This window comes from Fukomys damarensis, unplaced genomic scaffold, assembly GCF_012274545.1.
Source record: "Fukomys damarensis isolate Sample0158 unplaced genomic scaffold, DMR_v1.0_HiC HiC_scaffold_16, whole genome shotgun sequence".
NCBI lineage: Eukaryota > Metazoa > Chordata > Mammalia > Rodentia > Bathyergidae > Fukomys > Fukomys damarensis.
Window position 1 is genome coordinate 20,389,840 of NW_022900928.1, and position 20,359 is coordinate 20,410,198.

General features: G+C 41.5%; 2 protein-coding genes and 2 non-coding genes across 16 annotated transcripts in view; 1 reads left to right on the forward strand and 3 right to left on the reverse strand.

Annotated features, from left to right (window-relative positions):
• Positions 1-3,058: 3,058 nt before the first annotated feature.
• Rpl27a (ribosomal protein L27a) lies at positions 3,059-5,913 on the reverse strand. Its single transcript, XM_010615330.3, has 5 exons — positions 5,831-5,913; positions 5,414-5,477; positions 4,842-4,917; positions 4,056-4,230; positions 3,059-3,232 (listed from the first exon to the last, which is right to left on the reverse strand). The coding sequence occupies exons 1-5, from the start codon at positions 5,831-5,833 to the stop codon at positions 3,104-3,106; spliced, it is 447 nt and encodes a 148-aa protein (XP_010613632.1). The 5' UTR covers positions 5,834-5,913; the 3' UTR covers positions 3,059-3,103.
• LOC117286447 lies at positions 3,350-3,464 on the reverse strand. Its single transcript, XR_004517615.1, has one exon. It is a non-coding gene; the product is annotated as a small nucleolar RNA SNORA3/SNORA45 family (small nucleolar RNA).
• Positions 4,560-4,689, reverse strand: LOC117286446. Its single transcript, XR_004517614.1, has one exon. It is a non-coding gene; the product is annotated as a small nucleolar RNA SNORA3/SNORA45 family (small nucleolar RNA).
• A 28-nt stretch (positions 5,914-5,941) lies between the features above and the next one.
• Trim66 (tripartite motif containing 66) overlaps positions 5,942-20,359 on the forward strand; it is a 59,862-nt gene continuing 45,444 nt past the window's right edge. For 2 of the 13 annotated variants that reach the window (XM_033764157.1, XM_010615332.2), the window contains exons 1-2: positions 9,375-9,803; positions 14,121-15,086. In XM_033764157.1, coding sequence (XP_033620048.1) covers positions 14,750-15,086 — 337 coding nt within the window. In that variant the 5' untranslated portion in view covers positions 9,375-9,803; positions 14,121-14,749. Of the gene's footprint in view, positions 5,967-7,963; positions 8,214-9,374; positions 9,804-14,120; positions 15,087-20,359 lie in introns of those variants that run through there. The other 11 variants (XM_033764159.1, XM_033764161.1, XM_010615340.2 and 8 more) reach the window with 11 other exon arrangements.

Genomic DNA, 20,359 nt, shown 5'->3' on the forward strand with positions numbered 1-20,359 from the left:
AAAAAAAAAAAAAAAAAAGGACATACGAGATTAGACGTACACCTTAAACTATTATCCTTCCTTCCTACCACACGGATTTGGGGGGTGGGTGCACCGGGGATTGAACTCAGGACCTTACATTTTTGAGGCAGGCGGTGGCACCACTGAACCAAATCCCCGGCTCCAACTATATCCCTCCTAGGAGTGAAACATTTTGTATAGCCAGATAAAGTGGTGGTATGCATTCCAAGCGTCTTAATTTTGCCTGTAGAGGTGGCATAATTTAAAGCTTATGAAAATTCTCAAACTAGATAAAATACTTTGTCTCAGCAAGTTTTTTGCTTTTGAAATTTGTCGATTTATATTGCCTTTTAACATGAAATATACATTTGGTTTTTCTAAAAAAGTACTAAAACATATCAGTACCTTCACTCCCCAAAGCACAGAAGATCATACTGCATTTCTGTTGTTTTTTCCAGAACATTTGCAGACATGTAGAAGCATTTTTCCCCCCAATACCAGGGATCAAACAGCACTGCCACTGAGCTAAATCCCCGGCCCCAAACATTTTCTTTTTTTTAGCTCAAGGTACCCGTGAACACAGTAGGGGATCATCAACTTTGAACAAGGAAAACAGTAAAGGGTTGGAAATACCATCACAGACACCTCGCCTCCTGTTCTCAAGGACGCCCCGAGCTCAGTTTGAGGGCGACTCGGAACCAGGGTCGAATTTCCCTCCTCGCCAGGGAGATTACTGCGCTGGCGCAACATAGGCTGGTCCCGCCCTCCGCCGGAAGCGATCGATCTAGATGGGAACTGCACTGATAGTGCTTCCGGCCGAGCAGGAGTGGGAAGAGTGGGTATCGAGGGCCCCCGGAACCAGACTTTGAGGCCAAGCGGAAGTGGCTCCCCTGGCCAGAGGCGGGACGTGAAGCTTGGTGGGTGTCGCCCTTCGGCTGCCAGTGGCACTCTCATCAGGGTAGTTTTGGTGCCCGAGCACCACTGCTTCTAGGATTAGTACGTTTACTTTAATTGAAAATTTAAATCTGACTGTTTTAGCTGATTTTAACTGTTTGTTAATTTATGGCAGACATTTCTGATAACTCCTAAATTATACAGGAAGCTGTGAGATTTGTATGAAAAGTAAAAACATACAAGGCCAGAAATTATAACCTTTACAATTTTAAAAAGCAGAACTGGAATCAACTGGTGTGCTCAATAGCAAATTTTCGCAATTATTTTAAAAGGTACATGCACTAAAAAGCTTGGAGCCCATCTGATAAAAGCTCTTTCCCACATTTGGGAGGATCTCACCGACTTTGTGAATTAGGCACTGGAGACAGCGGTAGTATGAGCCTAAAACTGCCCGCTTGTGGGTTCATCATACTGAACCTATTCTGAAATGGAAGTGGCACCTGTCACTCTCAACTGGAATGTAATACGAAAATGCAAGGTCTATAGTCCAAAAGTACAGCTGTCCTTCCCAGGCCAGTAGATAGGGTGGCATCTTTGGAGCACTTCCTATTTACAGAATTGACTTTTGTATGGATTCCATTTGTAGGTAGCTATGCAAGGTTAGTGCGGATACGCTTTCCCTCAACACCGAAACCTGCAACCATTTTGTGGCCTGCACAACCCAGTAAGCCAGCAGTCCAATGTATCTTCTGAATCCTACTTTTCCCATCCTCATCCGCATTTTCTTGGTCCTACCACCAACTCCCCACTAGTCCACACTGAACTACACAGCCTGTCCAGTAATTTCTCCAGGAACTGTTAATTGTTTGCCTGACTTTTCCAAAGTATTCCCCTGAATTTCACCATTTGGTATTCTTGCTTGGACCACTTGCTGGCAAACAACTGGATAACTGACATGTGCTCCATTAATAGTTCTATTGCACAAGTAAAACATAAATGCCAAATACATGCTCTCCATTCCACTTCAACTACACAATCCTCAAGCAGGCATTTTAACCTAAAACTTAAAAGAAATGGAACTTGACCTAGTTATACAACCTTTGGGTAAAAAGCAGGTTAGCAGCATTAGTCTCAACTACTCAGTGGACCTGGGTGTGCTAAGGCACATCTGTACCCCAGCACTTGGAGTCTCATGCAGGAGGATCACAAGTTGGAGCCCAGTCTGGATAATTTAAAGGACTTGTCTGAAAAATTTAAGAAGGGCTGAGGGTGTAGCCCAGTGTGAAGTACTGTGCACACAAACCTACCTCCATGTTTTTACCTTTCATCAGACCATTACAAAGATGCAAAACCAAACAGCCTGAGTATTTCCTGACTCCTATTCTTATCCAAGTCAACTGTTTTCTATCCTGTGCTTCTTGGTATTTGACCTTCAACATCCTTTTAAAGCTGTTACAACAGGTTTGTCCCACAAGCCAGGATTCCGGCCTACCCTCCAACTAAAACCCATTAAGTGCCACCTTCATTAGTTCCTCACTAACAATACTAGACTGTTTTACACTGGGTCAAAACAAGCTCGGAATTTCAGCTATAGAAATGGTAGCAATTACAATTTTCCTGGAGATATGAAGATTCCCACTGAGCCAAGTTCAGTTTTGACTTTCTGGCCCTCACTCAGGATTTGTTTCTCCATGTATCAAGACCACTGTGCACCAAGACTCATGAATCCCTCCCTTATAGCTGCTTCCCAGAATCTAATCCACTTAACAAATTCATGTTAAAAGCCCTGGTATGTTTCAAATTCTCACTGTAGGGGTCTACACGTCAAGGTCTTGTGTTGGCACATTCTGGCTGTTATCTTGGATGGTTCAGTCCAAATGACTAATCTTTCCTTTCCAGCCCCACAGAACAACTATGGATACATTTCCCCACTTGCTACAAAACCCAGAACAATGCCAACGGGCCCCTTTGACGTGTATTTCATCCATCATTAGCAATCACTCCCACTAAATGAAAAAGCTTAAAACTAGTACAATCTGATACACTTTGAGGGGACTCAACAGAAAAGCCCATGCTCCCGATAGTCTTGGAACCTGTTAGGTGAGTTCCCAACATAGAGGTAGGGATGTAGAAATGATAAAGAACCTACATTCAGACCAGAAAATGCAAACAATTTGTTGGTATTTAATGAGCCCCCTGTCCTGTGGCTTCAAGCCACCAGGACACAGGCCCCCCCGACACCCTTAATCTTCTCCTCAGCTCTTCTGCTGAAGAATTTGGCCTTCACAATGACAGGCTGCTTTGGGAGTTTTCCTTTCCCAAGAACTTTGTAGTAGCCCTAGAAGAATAAAGAAAAAAAGGATTTAAAACATACCACGTATGGCAGGTTACCTATCAACTCATGGTGGGACTGTGGAGAGGCCTGTCAACCCAAGCATTCCAGGACCTCGACGGGCCATGTTTCTGATGGGCACCAATGGCCTCCACCACTGAATGAAGACCAGCAGATTCTCCCCGAGAACTCTTGCATATCAGGACAAATGTGGTGCCAAGGTGTGACTAGTCTCATCAAAGCACAGACATCTCTCCTGGTCACTTCTCCCTCCCATAAGAAAGCACAATCACATTCCCAGCAATGCGTCAGTCTAGATCACAATATTGCTTAAAGGGCATTAAATAGGTCAGGAACTGAGATTCAAAGCTACCCAAATAAATTCCTAGGGTTTAGGTCTCTCTTAAAGACTACTTCCATATTTATGGGAGGTAAATCTGACATAAGACCAGAACCCTCAATGATACACAAAATAGTTCATTTTTTCAGGAAATCTCTTCAGGTAATGTAGGACCCCAAAAAACATATTAGATCTTTATTCTGTAAGGACCGTGAGCTTTGCCTCAAGACTAGAGCCAGTTATAGCTCAAGCCAAGGAATATAAGGCTGTTCGAATCAGGGCAAACTTAGGCACTGATTACCATTTGGAAGGGCATGGCGAAATTGTGTAATAAATGGGAGTAGAAAGATTATTCTCCAAAGGTTTTTCCAGAAACATAAGCAAACCATGTGACTGATCTGTATACTGGGAATTTTCACTTGAGAGGTATAACAGACCAAGACAGGCTGGGGAGTGAAAAATAGTTCCACTTATATCTAATTCACTTACCGATCGCACTACATCAATGATGGGAGCCAATCCATTCTTGTTTTTCGCAGCATTTACTCGTGTCTGCTCACTGACCAATGTCCACAGTTTATCAAGGTTTACAGTTGGGCAGAAACTCTGGTTTCTCTTTAAGTGGTAATGCCTCATACCAACCTTCCCAAAGTAACCTGGGTGACTGGGAAGAGAAAACAACTATCTTAATAAGCTCATTCCAATTAAGAAGCTATATTTATCATCTTTACAGTTATCTCCCTCCACTGATGTGTAAATTGTTTACTGCTGTATAAGTGACTTGCAGGAACTTGATACATTTGTTCAATTACACAAGTCTTTAGAAAGCACCAAATGCTGGAAGGCTAGTCTTATTTCATGGGACCAGTTAAGTTTCGGTGCAAGCCAAGTTACCTGACACGATCTATGTAAAATAAAGCCTACACTATTTTACAGATGTTTCCTAACTGATACATTAAAAAAAGGTCTCACAGCCGTGTAGGTAAATCCAAAGCATGTTACTACCCTGGTGACTGACTGTGGCACGAAGCCCACAGCCAGTGAATAAGGTCAGCAGTTACTCTTCGAGGACTCTAGCACACTAAGGCAACAGCCAATACCCAAGCGTGACTCTAGCCTCGGTAACAGATTCTCTCAGTTCATGTCCAATGTTAATGCGATAAAAGTCAGCCAACAAGCAGTTTTTAAGAGGCTTGTTTCCACAGAAATTCTAAGTTACCCTCGTCTGCAACTACCTCCTAAGCTGTGCCAAAGTACAATCCAAGGAACACTCACTATTTGTCGAAGTTGATCCTGTGGTGATGCATGCCACCCGCATTACCCCGGCCTCCTGGGTGCTTCCGGTGCTTGCCTGTAGGAATATCAAACTACATGGTTCATGTAGCTTTCTCTAGCCCCTCAGCAGTATCTTGAGCACTTCATCATGCTTCAGTGTCCTTACTCATGGCGCACAGTACCTCCTTTTCAGCATTACCACTGCTCCAAGATTCCAAGTTAAAACACCTTTTGTGTTCCCTCCTGTATTCAACGAATTCAATACTGCACTTTGGTGGGGTGGGTAACGGGGATTGAACTCGGGTCCTTGCGCTTGCCAGGCAGGCCACCGAACCGCTGAGCTAAATCCCTGGCCCTAATGCTGCACTTTTTAGTAGTAACTTTTATTATTACCCTGATAAATTCTCTACAATAGGAGTCCTCGAGGCTCCTCAAAGACAAAAAATAAACAGCTGTCCAATTCAGTCCAACAGGACTGCTGACAGGCTTTACTGGAGTTCATTTTAAGCTCTTTACGTCCCGACTAAACACTCGATAGAGCCCAAGGTAGACCAGGAGAAGCTTGCACTTACCGATGCGGCCGTGGCCGTGGCTCACGTGGCCCCGAAGTTTCCGGGTCTTCCTCAGTCTGGATGGCTGTGTGGGAAAAGGGATTTAGTGATAGGGCCTAAGAAGTGCAGGGGCCGACGCCGGCCAATCAGATGGGCCCGCAGGCCTTCGGACTGACTTCTGGAGTTCGGCGAGAAGGCTGAGGCTACAGACTGGCCCGAGGCCGCACGGCCTCATCAGGGTGACGCACTGTCTCACAGATCCGAAAGCCGGGTTGAACACGCGGCCGCAGGCTCCCGGCCCTGGCCGACCATCCTGCCCCGCGATCGGCCACGTGCAGCCTGGAAAGCCTGGCCAGAGTCGAAAGTGGGTGGCCAAGAAGCAAGGGAGCGGGGTTCCGGGTCACCACCAACTAGGAAGCACAGACGAGAAACACCTACCATGTCGGCGGCCGAGAGGAGAGAGGGAGGCTCTGAGAAGTCTCGCGAGGTATCGAGCGCGGGGGCGGGGCCAAGCGCCTCACTTCCGGCCTGGGGCCGGCCTTGGGCGGGGCCTCTTTGGTCTCGCGAGCTTGAGGTAGGTGCGGTTTTCACGTCGCAGCGAAATTGAGTGGGTTTTCGGTTGGGAACTGTTTAGCCTCGCTTGGACCCGAGTGTTGTCAGAAGCTCTTGGTCGCTTCTGCTGTGTCAGCCCCAGGACCTGTCGCCCCCCCGTCCTGAGTGGGCACAAGCCTCACGGGCGTCCCCTCAAATTTTAACAGCTGCTATGTTTCAGGGACCTTGATCTTGCAAATACTTTGTAAATGTCACATTCAAGTTTTCTCCGGAACCTGGTTGGGACTCACCTGACTCCTCCCTCTCCTGGACCGGAGAGGCACCGGAAGCAGGAAGCCCGCATGTCCTCAGTGCAACTGACCCCTTCAGTCGCAGAAGCGCCCTTGCTCATCTGTGCCGCCTCACAGTCTAGTACAGACCTCATATAATTTTACGTTTGTTTTTCCTACTAGACCAAAGTCTTTAAGGGCTCAAATATTTTTGTTGTGTGTTTACTACAGGCAATTCTAGTTCCTGGCATGTAGTATCTATTTAAGAAATAAGCATTTCTTCAGCAGTGGAAAAGGCATTCTGTTTAGTAGGTTCCACCAACCAGTGTTCAACAGTGTTCAATATCCCATTCCCTCAATTTCTCTCCCTCTCTCTCTCTCTCTCTCTCTCTCTTCTCTCTTTGAGAGTATATTTTTCTCTGCCTTCCTCTCTTCAGCTAGTATATTCTAGCTAAAATATACTAAATTCTCTGTCTGCTACCCTTTTTCTGTGCGGTCAGGTCCCTGAAAGAGTATCCTACAAGTCCTGCCCATTTGTTAACTTTCTGTTCATTGTTAAATCTACTACAAATTGTCATTAGGTTTCACTACTTCAGGGATTACTCTTGCTAAGGCCATCAGTGAGCTAATTGCCAAGTGGCGATTTCCCATTTATCATTTTTCATACCACCTGTTCTTTCTGATGTACTATTTTGACTTGCTTTTCAGAAGGAATTCTTGCCTTCCTTCTACTTGTTTGGGTGATTCTCAGTCTTTTCAGGCTCTTCCAATGTTGTCCACGGTTTAAATGTTGATGTTCCTTAATCTGTCCTTGGCTTTTTGGGTGACTTCAATTCATATCTCAATTGTTGAGTACCACACCCATACATTTACTTAATTACTGGTTAGAATCCCTTGTATCTACAGATAAACATATCTGAAGAGCTCAGTCATCTCTGCTCGTGGTACCTTCTTTATTCTAATTTTTTTTTTTTTTTGTACTGGGTATTGAACTCAGGATCTTGCACTTGTGAGGCAGGCAGTGGACTAATGAGTTAAATCGCCAGCTCTTTTATTCTATATCTTGATGAGTGACACACTGTCCACCCAGATAATGATGTCAGGGAGACCTGAAGTTGACCCCCAACCCTCTCTTCCTCTAATAATAGTGTCATTGTCCTTTTTTACAGTATCTCTCAAATTCAGTTCCTCTTTTTCAGCACTACTACCACTATCTTCAGATCTCATTCTAACTTTTCTCCAGAGTTTTCAGTCCCTCCTGTGATCACTCTGCTTGTACTCTAAGCTTCATCTAAACTTATCCTCACCCCTCCACCAAATTAGTACTCCTCAAACACAATTTTCATTCTTTTATGTGATCAGAAAGTTCAACAGCTTCCAATTATAACAGAATACAACCTGCCTACCTTACCTTAGCTTTTTTCTTACCTATCTCATCTCCACTACACAAACTTTCTAATGCAGCCATATTTGGTACAGTACTTCTCTTTTCCATTTTGCCTTTACTTGTGCTATTTTTCATGCTTGAAGTGCCGGTCCTCTTCCTGAATCTTCCTCAACTTCTAAGTTTCATTTATTATTCTTCTTCTCAGGACACTCAGTCCACATAGTCTCAACATTTTCAGACAACCTTGCAATTTACAAATGCATCTTTCTAAGAGCTCAGTATTAGTAGCTTCATTTTATGCATGAAAAGATTGGCACAGAAGAATTAGGTTGACTTGCCAGAGACTGTATAGTGGTAAGATACAGAGCCTGGCCCAACATTAGTCCTTTCTCTAGTTCCTCTGTTTTTACCTCAGTGGCCACTCCCTGTCTGACCTCACAGCATTATGGTCTTTATTACTCCTGCCACCTGAGACTAGTAGAAAGGGGTTGGGGAGGGGGCAAGGTCTAAGAAGAAATCATCCTCTGTTTGACATCAAGACTGGCTTATAAGTGTATAAGGAACAAGCTGAGCTACTCAGAACTACCCTGGTGTAGGTGTTCTGTCAATGGAGGTAAGCTAGTCAGGGCCTCGGGAATGTGTTGTAATGGGGGCCTGGAGCAAGGATGAAGACTGTGAAAGGGTGGATGTCGAGTTCTGGATGCTAGGACACTGCTTCTGAATAGTTAGTTTCCTCTGACCATAGAGGAACAACATCTTATCCTTCTGTGCCTTGAACAGAAGGCCTCCCCGACTGGGACCAGGACTCTGTGTTGGGTTCTGTGTTCACCTCATATTTTCCTCATTGATGGGTCGATTTCCAGGGTGGAAGGAGTGCCCTGGACAGTTGTCTGGCTGTGATTTTGTAGCCAGCTCCCTCTACTTCTTGAGACAATTATGTGACTTAAACATGTGGCTCCTGTGATGTGCATTCTCTAGGTCAGCCAGCTTTGAGAGAACAGACAGAACTGAGCTTTCTCATGAATGACCTTGGACATGACCCCTGAGAGCTGTACTCTGTGACATCTGTTCTGAAGTAAAGCATAGCCTTGTGACATCTCAGACACCTGACATCCCTCAGAGAGTCAGGGCCTCACATTTCCCTGTGAAGTGAGCCAAAGGGAACTGATGGCAGGCAGCAGCCTGGTGAGGCAGCTAAATGTGGTGCTGAACTTTGTCTACGTCAGAGCCCTCCTAAGTTAACCCTGGGAATGCACTGCTACCCTGAGATCCTGGTGGTCTTTCTCCCTTTCTCTTCTCTCTGGGTTCCTGATTTCATCATTAGTCCTTCAAAGAGCAACAGTAATGTTGCTGACATATTTGTCACTTTTTTTTAAAAAGTAGATTACTGTTAATTCAAGATGGGGGGAACCAGAATCTCTTTTTTTTTTTTCCCTAAAGGAGAATTAAAGAAAAGCCCAGAAATCCAAATTTATTTTAGAAAGAATTTAAAAAATTAATATGCAATAGAAAAATGGTGCAACATTAAAAATTATGAAAAAACAGTAAGTATACACACTTCAAACCATACCAGGCTGGGCGTGGTGGTGCACATCTGTAATCCCAGTAGTTGGGAGGCTGATGTAAGGGGGATCACCATGAGTTTCAGGCCAGCCTATACATGGAGTTCAAGAGTACAGCAGACCTTGTCTCAAAGAACAATAACAAAAAAATTCAAACCATCCTACAATATTGTTTTCATTTCTAAATATCACTTTTCAGCTCTTGTTTAATGGTGATATAGCTGTATGCAAAGTCAGTGATCATAGTATATTAATCCTTTTGTAGTCTGGTGTTCATTTCATTCTGTGACATTTTTTCCTGTATCATTACCTAGAGTTCAAGATTATTATTATCATTATTTTTTTTTTTGTACCAGGGATTGAACTGAGGACCTTGTGCTTGTGAGGCAGGTGGCAGCACCACTGAACTAAATCCCCAGCCCTCAAGATTATTCTTACTAGCTGAAGAGTAATTTATCTTTGGCATGTACTTTATTAAGCCATTTTCTTGTGAATCTATTTTATTTGTTTTTGTTTGTATATTGTATTCTCTGCTGTTAGAGACAAGGATGCAAGCCACATTTCTGTTGATAGTTTTTTCTTCCTCTGTTGAACAACTCATCTAGGATAAATTCCCAGGAGTGACATTGCTGGATTATAGGGTAAGAACATTTTTTATGATTCATTTTATGTTGCTATTTTAAAAAGTGGGTTGTACCAACTTACACACCAGCAGTATATACAGTTTCCAATGTCATTTCAACTTCCCTAGACTCACAGTGCTTTTTTCTGTAGTTTTTGAAATGTGGCATTTAGAGAGAAATACTAATCATTAGGGGGTTTTTCTTCAGCTTTCTAAATTTGAGGATTAGGAATTTCTAGGAGTCTTTCTTTCCTATGTTTGATAGTTTCTTTTAAAAAAAATCTCATTGTATCATTGCAGTTGTATTCCTAAAATGTTTATTGAAAATTAGGGTGGAAAATCCTGCTATTAAACTCAGAATAGCAAAGTGTGAAGAAAGGAATTGTAGTCTTTTTTTTTTTTTCTTCAGTATTAGGGATCAAACCCAGAGGTGCTCTACCACTGAATTACATTCCTAATCCCCCCACTTTTTTTTTTAATTCAGAGAACGGGGGTCTTGCTAAATTGCTTAGGCAGGATTTGAACTTGTGATCCTTCTGCCTCAGCCTCCTGGAGTGCTGGGTGGGATTCCATGCAAATTGTAGTTTTTGAGAGCTGATCATTCCATAGCACACAAAAAAAGAGGGGCTTAGTTTTAATTTCAGAGGAATAAATTAATGGAAAGTACACAGAAGCTTGGATTTATTTCCTAGTTTTTGTTTTGTTTTGCTTTTTGCTAGTTGAATTATATGGAATAATCAGCATATTCTCTTGGAATCTCAGTTTTCTTGTCCTGTAATGAAAACACTGAGAGTCATTCTTTCACTTGTTCATTTTACAAATATGTATTTTGAGTACATATTATGTTCTGACACTATATATAGGTGCCAGGCAGCAAGGGACAGATACAGTGGTGAACCAGAAAGACAAATTCTTGCTCTAGGGTTGTGTCCCAGAACCGTGTCCAAGACAAGATGGTAAACAAAGAACCAAAAATAAATATGTGCTACAAGTCTAACAAAGGGTGTCCTCTGATTTTCTAGTATTTCTCCCTCAATTTTCTTCCTAAAATGAATACTAAATTTTGACAATAATTGTTCTTTGGTACCCAAGGGAATGATCTTTGGAATTTTTACTCCCAATGTGATGCACAGTGATTTGGCCCATCATTCCTTGGCAAAGTTAAAGAGATTCATTGAATACTTTCATTCCCTTAGAACCAGATGTGGTAAGATGTTAAAAAGAAGCAGTTTTATGACAAGGTAATATTATAGGTGGGGTTCCCCTACATTCATACTGTTATTTCATTTAGTCCGGGATTTTCCATGACTTAAAGCAGAGAACATAAACTGGATGTTGCTGGTATATGTTATTTGATTCGTTTTCTATTTTAAAATTTTTATTATTATATTTTATTATTTTTGTAGTACTGGGGATTGAACCCAGGGCCTTGTGCATGCTAGGTGAGCACAGTACCACTTGAGCTATATCCCCAAGACAACTCCCCTTCTTTTTCCCTCAAGTTAAGATCTTGCTGAGTTGTGCAAGACGGTTCTGAACTTGTGATCCTCTTGCCTCAGCCTCCTGAGTAGCTTGAATTACAATCATGTACCACCATGCCTAGGTCTTACATTTTAAAATTTAATTAGTTGCTGCTATAGTTTGGACTGTAAATGTCCTCTAAAAAGGTCCATGTGGTAAAGACCTGACCCCCAGCAAGGTGCTTTTGGGAGGTTATGTAACCTTTTAAAACATTGGATTTCATGGGAGGTCTCCAGGTCATTGGAGGCGTGCGTTGGAGGGAGCTGTGAGGCCCTGGTCGCTCCCTTTTCTTCTCTTTTCTCTCCCTGACTGTGAGGTGAGAAGTTTTGCTCTGCCAAGCAGTCCTCATCAGTGCCATCTGGCACTCCCATCAGAGGCCTAAAAGTAATGGATCCATCGATCATCGATCAGAACCCTTAACACTGTGAGCAAAAAAAACACACTACCTCATTTATCAGGTGTTTATTGTAGAGACAGAAAGCTCACTAACATAGTTGTCAGTTTTTTAAAATTCAAATAAAACTGCGGATTTCTGATGTTCTGAAAAATAAAGATCTGGAAGATCTGGCAGCATTGGACCCAAAATCTGTTTTTTTTTTTTTTTTTTTTTTTTTTTTTTTTTGGTGCTATTGGGGATTGTAATGTGAGATCTAACACACCAGTTCTCCAAATGTGATCTGTAGATTTTGTGGAGGTTCCTGAAACCCTTTCAGGGTGTCCACAAGATAAAAAGTTTTCATGGTAATAGCAAAATGTTATTTGACCTTTCCACTAGATCAACATTTGCATTGATGGGGCCAAAGCAATGGTGTAGAACTGCTGGTGCTTTGGGCAACAAACTGGTGTAGGTAATTATGTCATTATATCCTTTATCACTGGATACTTGCAATTAAAAAAAAAAGCTTGTTTTAAGCCAGGTGCAGTGATGTGGACCTGTAGGTCTAGCTGCTCAGGGGAGTGATATAGGAGGACCAAAAGTTCAAGGCCAGTGTGGGCAACATAGTAAGACCTACAACCCTTCCCCACTTCCCCACCCTCCAGTACCGGGGTTGAATTCAGGCCCTTCTTGATGACCTACATCTAAGCTCTTTTTTATTTTTGTAACAAGGTCTCACTGTATTACCCAGGCTGGTGTTAAATTTGTGATCATCCTGCCTTACCTCCCAAATTGCTGGGATTATGGGTGCTACCACTCCCACCTCTGTCTCTTTGAAAACAAAAACAAAACAACATCATAGCAACAATAACAACAACAACAAAAACTAATTTAATTTGAGAATGTCCGTGATGATGAAGTAAAAATTTTCTTAAATATCAATGCTTGAATATATTTCTTTTAAATATCCTGTTTGAAAATGTTCAGTTCTTATGCTATATATCAAAATAAGAAACTGCATGTGTGCTTTTGGCTTCCAGGCTACATCAGACTTTTTTCATGGGACAACAGTTTTTCATAAAAGGACAATGAATAAATTGTGATTATTGAGACTTGAGAATTTGGTAGATATTTTTTCAAAACTAAACAGTGTTTGTTGCCAATGCTAAAACTTCAGAATTCTGGTATGTTTTTGATACCTCCATGAGTTTGACAGCTTCCCAAAACTTAAAGAATTTTCTGAAGAAATTAGAAGTGATATTAAAGTGTAATTTTTTATTATTGTGTAATGTGTCAGTATTTGGAATATCATCAAACCAATTTTTTTTCCCCAAATGACCAATGCTTAGTGTTATAAAATTATGCCTGATTAGAACAGGAAAAAGCAGCTGGTTTTCAACTCTAGTCTGGTTCAAAGTGCAAGATAGATCAGATTTTTTTTTTTTTTAAGACTGAACCAAAGGATGTTGCACTGAGCTATATCTCTAGTCCTTTATATATATAATTTAATTTTGAAACTGGGTTTTGCTAAGTTGCCCACAGTGGGCTTGAACTTGTGATCCTCCTGCCTCAGCCTTCCAGAGTGCTGGGAGTACAGGTGTATTCTACCACACCTGGCTTAGATCAAGGATTTGATGTGACAGTGAGGAAAGTTCATTGATACTATTTTGGCTTCCATTTATAACTAACATTTAAGAAACTACTTTTTGTGAATTTCTGTATAGCATCAAGAATATCCACAATTACTTGATAAGGTTATTATACTACTCCTATTTTTCCAAACGTGTATCTGCGCAAAGCTGAATTTTCTTCTTATATTACAAACAAAACAACATAGATTGGCTGGAGAAGCAAGTTTGAGAATTCAGCTATCTTCTATTAAGCTAGATATTAAAGAGGTTTACAGATATGAAATCATAATGTCATTCTTCTCACTAAATTTAGTGAGCTCTTTAATGGTCTGGGATCCGAAAGATTTTGAACTAAAGATATTTTTTTCCTCAAGCTTGCATGTTGCATTGTGATTTTTGTTTTATTTAAGTAAACACAAATGTAAAAACAGATACAGCTTCCTTTTGAGGTTAGCTCTTATACAATTATAAAATAAAATATAGTCTGCAAGTATACAGGGAAACTACAGAACCCAAACAAATTAACTATTAATTTCATTGAAAGATTACGTTTTGTTAAACTAAACTTCCACTGTAACTTAAATTGGTACCTACTGCTGTGGCCAAATCAGCAAACATATACCACAATTTTCCTACTTCCTCTATTGCTTCCACAAAAGATTTATCACTGTGTGCCACAATGTGAATTAGACTTCATGTGGCAAGAACCTATCATTTATGCATTAGCTGCCTCTCCTCATTTATCTAAGTTATACTGTGTGGTCTGAACTAGATCCTAAACTTACCACTGCCCATTATATCTTTTCAGGGTAGATGATCCAGAGTTTTTAAACCTTCATAAACTCTCTTATGGAATGAAGCAATAGTTTTGTTTTGTTTTAATTATTGGAGAAAACACCTGAGAAATCTACGTGTGGACCTCAGCTTGCAAATATATCAGTAGTTCAGCATGGCATCTGAAATCAGAAGGACTGAATTTGAATCCAAACTGTGCCACCTGCCATGAGCGTGTGAATCCCCTCTCCCAGCTCAATTTCTTCAGCCAATTCCAAAAAAATGGTTCTATTTAACACGTAGAAGTGTCATAATCCTTATTTCTAAGGTTCATTGTGGGGATTGAAATGTACATATGGTACTTGGCCTAAACTTTGCACCTAATAAATTTCTTACCCTTTTCGGCAGTTAAAACTTGGATCAAACTTGTCTACCAGTAAGGAGATCTGGGACACTTTTGAGAGCGAATAAACCTTGTCAGAAACATACGACCTGGCCGACACCTGCAGGTTTTGTATACCGCGGCAGAGGCCGGAATCTTTCTGGGCTCAAGGTCAGGGTTCAGGCTGAAGATAGCTCCGGGGAGGGGCATGAGCTGTACTTGTAAGGCTTTGTTCTCCAAGGCTTCTCTGATCTGCCCAGGAACTCCCCCTCCCAAAAGAAATGTCACTCTGTTCTGTGCTTCGCTTACAGGGAGTAGAACTTGCTCGCTGTACACACTGCTTCACGCCTGAGGATGTCACTGGAAAAGCCCCTGTCCTGGGTACGGGCACAGGCATGGGCATGGGTTTTTGGAGACAGCCGCTAGTTGGCCAGAAACACTGCTCTAAGGACATAAATACGAAAGCTCTGGCACCGACCTGCTCCTTGTGTGGGCAGGATCTGCATGATACTGGCTGTCGGCTTCTACCCTGCCAACATTTACTCTGTAAGGATTGCTTTCAGGGGTTGATGCAGGAACTGGGCCACGTTGCCAAGGCTCACGGGACCGTTCCAGATGGTAAGTACAAAAGCACCACAAGCTCACCTACTTCTAGAGAGTAGGTATCTTCTGGTTTCATAGGAACTGAGTTTCAGGTGTAGAAAGAATCAGAATTTAAATGCCCAAGGGACACTCATTGCTGAAAGCAACTCTTTGGGGAATCTGTGAGACACAGTAAATCTCTCGATGCCTAATATATCTGTTTTGTAAGCTAGGGACTTATCATCTCTGGGACTTCCTTAAATTGGCAGCAGACTAAGAAGTCTGTGAAGGTTTTGATTCAAGGTCTGGCTGACTCCTCAGATAGAGAAGATGTTTTCTGGCTCCAAGGCAGAGGGCGAACAGCTGGCCTTCTGGTGTTGGTCACAAATAGATTTTGAACTGAATCAAACAGACTAGTGAACCATTTACTGTGTAAGCTGCTGCCCAGCAGGAGAGAGCCTGTGTCTTACTCCTGAATGTCAGGTTTCCTAGGAAACAGTCCACTGTGAGCTGCGAAGCCCTGGGAGACAGGAAGCGTGTCCCTTGTTTTAGTATTCTAGCGTAGGGCATGTAGCTGAGGTACAGTGAGCATCTGTTGATTGACATTGTATAGTAAGAAAGTCAAATACAGTAAGTGACAACACTAGATACATCATTTGCAATCTTTTCTTTTTGTTTTAGTCTTTACAGTGTTTCCAAAGTGATTTGTAGCATAAATCCAGGCTTTTTTGGAGGCCTTGCTGTTCAGAGTGAGTGTGAGGTCTGATTTTGAGCCCTTTGAACTGTGGGTAAGCAACCTACCCTGTTCGAGGCTCTTAAGATTTTGGAGTAGAGAAAAGATACGGTCTACTTTGATTTTTAAAGTTAATATATGAATTTTTAACCTGCAACTTAAACTTCATTCTTCATTAGGTTTTTAATTTTCAATTGCAAATGTTATTAATCTACTGATGAATGCAATAAATTTTAACAGTGACTTTTTTGGGTAACTGACTTTTAAAAGTCTATGATTAATATTTAAACTTATTTACCAACTTTGTTAATACTTGCTTTCACAAATTAAGTGTATTTTTTGTTTCTTTTTAAAACTTCAGTTGTCTGGAAAAATAGGCACTGCTAACTGCTTAAAGAATTCTTGGAAATACTGTACATTTATAAATATAGTGAACCTTAACCATGTGTTACCAGTCCCAGCACTCTTGGGTTAATATCTAGAATGTGTGTAAATAGCCCCTACAACTCAATAATAAAAAAATTAAAAACCCGGATAAAAATGGGCAAAGGATTTAAATAGACATTTCTCCAGAAGAGAAAACAAATGGCCAAATAAGCATATAAAAAAGTTCAACATCACTAATTATGAGCAAAATGCAAACTAAAACCACAATAAGATACCACCTCACACCCACTAGGATGATTATTAAGCAAGCAAGCAAGCAAGCAAACATAAAACCTTTTAAAAATAACAAGGACTGACAAAAATGTAGAGAAGTCAGAATCCCCGTGCACTGTTGGAGGGAATATAAATTAGTGTAGCCACTGTGTAAAACAATATGATGCTGCCTAGAAAAATTGAAAATAATTATTGTATGATCCAGCAATTCCACCTCTAGGTATATATACTGAAAAGAGGTTTTTTTGTTTTGTTTTTTGTGACAGGGTCTTGCTATATGTAGCCCAGGCTGGCCTCAAACTCACAGCCATCCTCCTGTCTCAGCTTCACAAGTACCAGGATTACAGATGTGTACCACCATTCCCAGCTCTGAAAAGAATTTAAATCAGGGCCTTGAAGAGCTCTTTGTAAACATAAGTTCATAGCATTGTTATTTGAAATAGCCATAAGGTGGAAGCAACCCTAATGTCCGTCAACAGATCTAAAGAAAATGTGGTATTATATCCCTTATAATGGAAAATTATTGGGCCTCAATAAGGAAGGAGATTCTGAGCATGGTGATGCACTCCTGTAATCATTACTCTTTGGGGGCTGAGGCTGGAGTATTGCAAGTTTGAGGCCAGGCTGGTAATTTAGACTCAGAACCAAAAAAGGGCTGGGAATGTAGCCCAGTGGTAGAGCACCCTTGAGTTCAATCTCCAGTACTACCAAAGACTAAAGAAGAAAATTCTGACTCATGCTGCAACACAAATGAACCTTAAAGATATTATGCTAAATGAAATAATCTAGTAAAAAGAACAAATATTGTGCAATTCCAATTGTATGAGGTACCTAGAGCAGTCAAATTCAGAGAATCAGAATGTAAGAATGGTGGTCACTAAGGGCTGGGGAAATGAGGAATGTTGTTTAATGGGTGTAGTTTCAGTTTTACACCCCCCTGTGTGTGTTACTCTGGGGATGAATCCAGGGATACTCTACTATTGAGCTACATCCTCAGCCCTTTTTATTTTGAGACAAAGTCTGATTTCAAGATTGGTTGTTTGGAAAGAGTTTTTAGTGCTGCCACTTTACTCAAGAGTAGGAGCACAGATTTTCTAGAAGGTTTTCCTCCTCTGCCAGTCTGAGGTTTTAAAAGTATAATATGAGAGCAAATAGAGGGATGGTAGGGAAAATGGGTTGAGGTAAAGGAAAAAACAGGTTCCTAGTATTGCAGATAGGTAAGTTAATTAGCTATTTTGTAGGCAGTTAGACTGGGCAGCCCTCAAGGAGCCAACATGGAGAGCAGTTGAGGCACATTCACTGTTTAGCATTATAAAAAAGAAAAGAGGGGGCTGGGGATTTAGCTCAGTGGCACCGTGCCTGCCTTGCAATTGCAAGTTCCTGAGTTTGATCCCTGGTACCAAGAAAAAAAAAACCCAAAATCAAAGAAAAGAGGTATTACTTCCCTCAGAGATGAATAGCAGTGATTGATATTCTTAATGGGGAAATTCTTTGTATATTATTTGTTTTCCTATTTGATCCCTGTCTAATCAATATTACCTGGGTGGCTGTACTTGTAATCTTACTGGTCGATCATGGGTTTGTCCCACCTCGTTCCCATCTTGTAATTTCCAATTGGGTCTTACAGTTTTGTCCCACTTAGTACCTGCCTCCCCTCATGACTTTGCGGTTTAAAATGCCTTTGAAAAATGAGAAGGGCGGGCAACCCATTTTCTGGTTCCCCTTTGGTCTCTCTTAGACAGAAGCCTTCTTTCCTCAATAAACTATCGTAACCTCTGTTGTTCCTAGAATTCATTCTTGGATTTTAGAGAACACAAACTCATGTTTCACATATCTAGCAGCTTTGGGAGTTACATCTGTTCCCCTTATATCTCTAGCACCAATACTTCCAGCCACATGGGGCCACATCACTTGGGATAAATCCATTCTCATAAGTCTGCTTTCTCCTGATTGCTAGGCAGCGCCAAGCAGTTGCTGGGTTGAGAGGAAGAGAGGCTTTGCCTGGATGCATGGTCCGTCTAGCTGGCTTTCAACCCCAGTCCTTCACTGGAGCCTTCCCGGGCTTGTGCCCCTGCACTGGGGCTTGGAGTTGAGGGGGTGCCGGTGGTGGGCATCTGGACAGTACCTTCCTTTTCTATAACCCTATAGCCTAACAGAACATGATACAGGACAGGGACTTTAGTGAATATTTATTGACTAACTTAATCATTGAATGCACAAAGATCTCCTATGGCTTTGCCTAGAAGGGAGACTTTTGAAATTGAAACATTTTTATTAGTGTATATTAGTTATATAGCATAGTGGTTTTTGTTTTGGGATATTCATGCACATACATCTCCCTCTATCATTACCACCTATGATTTTCCTGTCCCCTCCTGTGATTCCTGGACCACCCCTTTCCGTTCTTCAATTTGGAGATCCAAAAGACAATTATTTATAAGGATCTACTGATTTGGCAGACATTTGCTAGGCGCCTATGCCTGTAGTGTCTTTCCTAAACTTCACAACAGCCCTATATGGTAGGTATTATCATTATTATTCCCATTCTATAGATGATAAGCCTGGGAACTGGGAAATTTGTGGCTTAAGGTCTAATAACTAGTGAGTGTTAGGTCAGGTGAAACTCAGGCTTATCTGTCTCCAAAGCTTGCTGTCTACACAGTAGCACTTTGCTCGGGGTGAGAGTTCACAGGCACCTGGAATCACTGAACCATGGAGAATCTCTGAAGAAAGAACAAACCCTGAAGCTTGATCTATCAAGTGAAAATCTTTTATTGATTTTTTTTTCTTCCTTTTTTGGTACTGGAGGTTGAACTTGGGACCTTACACTTGTGAGTCAGGTAGCGGCACCACTGAGTTAAATCCCCAGCCCTTACTAAATGATTTTTTAAAATTCATTTGTTTATTTAACTTAAAAGTGAGCATGTTTAATGTCAGCTAGGCTTAACCATGATATTCAGCAGGTTAGAAACATGAAATGAATTTCCAGTTTATATTTTTGATTTACAACGGATTTTATTTGGATATTATTCCCTCATAAGTTGAGAGGCATCCGTATTTCCTTGTCAGCCTAATTGAAAATGGCCCCAGGTCAAATTCTATCTGGAAAGTTGGCTGTTGAGTACCAAAGTGGTACTTTAAATTGAAGTAGCAAGAAGATCTGAAGGAACTAGCATCCTATAGACTGACATTTACCATGTGCGCCTCTGTCTTCAAGATCCTCAGGATTCTTATGGTTTTATTTGTTATTTTAAGTTACAGATAGGGAGAAACAATTAGATATGTATTTCCTTCCCTATATGAGTAAAGGGAACATTCATTTTTTTCCCATCAAAGCAACCAAATGTCAAGTTGTGTCTGAGAAATTTTGATTCTAAAATCCAAATTCTGGAATCTACCGGTTTAGAATCTTACTGTTTCCATTTTCAAAGTGTGTGTGTGTGTGTGTGTGTGTGTGTGTGTGTGTGTTTGTGGTGGTGGTGGTGGTGGGGCTGTGATCAGGATGTGAGAAGCGCCCTTGTCTGGGAGCCACAGCTCTGGAGCTATCCGGTCTCTAGCACTATTTGACTGGGCAATCCCAGGCCCTCTGATTTTCCGGGGTGGGATTGAGGAGCTCTAAGAATGTTAAATAAACCACCACAGCCCAGGCTTCCCAGAGTTTAGGGAAGGGTGACAACATCTTCTTTGTACACTGTTAATGCTGAAAGGGGGGAGCAATCACTGTCCCTTGGTGGGCAGGCCTTGGGGGCTTTGGGAAGATCCAAAGAAAGGGAACTGATGCAAGATGTTACAACCTTAGAGTCAGCGAAGGAAATGACTCTTATCTTAATGAGCAGCCCAGCTGGAGGGGCTCTAATGGCCTTGGGTGAGAGTCTGGTAGCCAGGTGATGGCCGTTTGCTTACTCAGGGTGCTGAA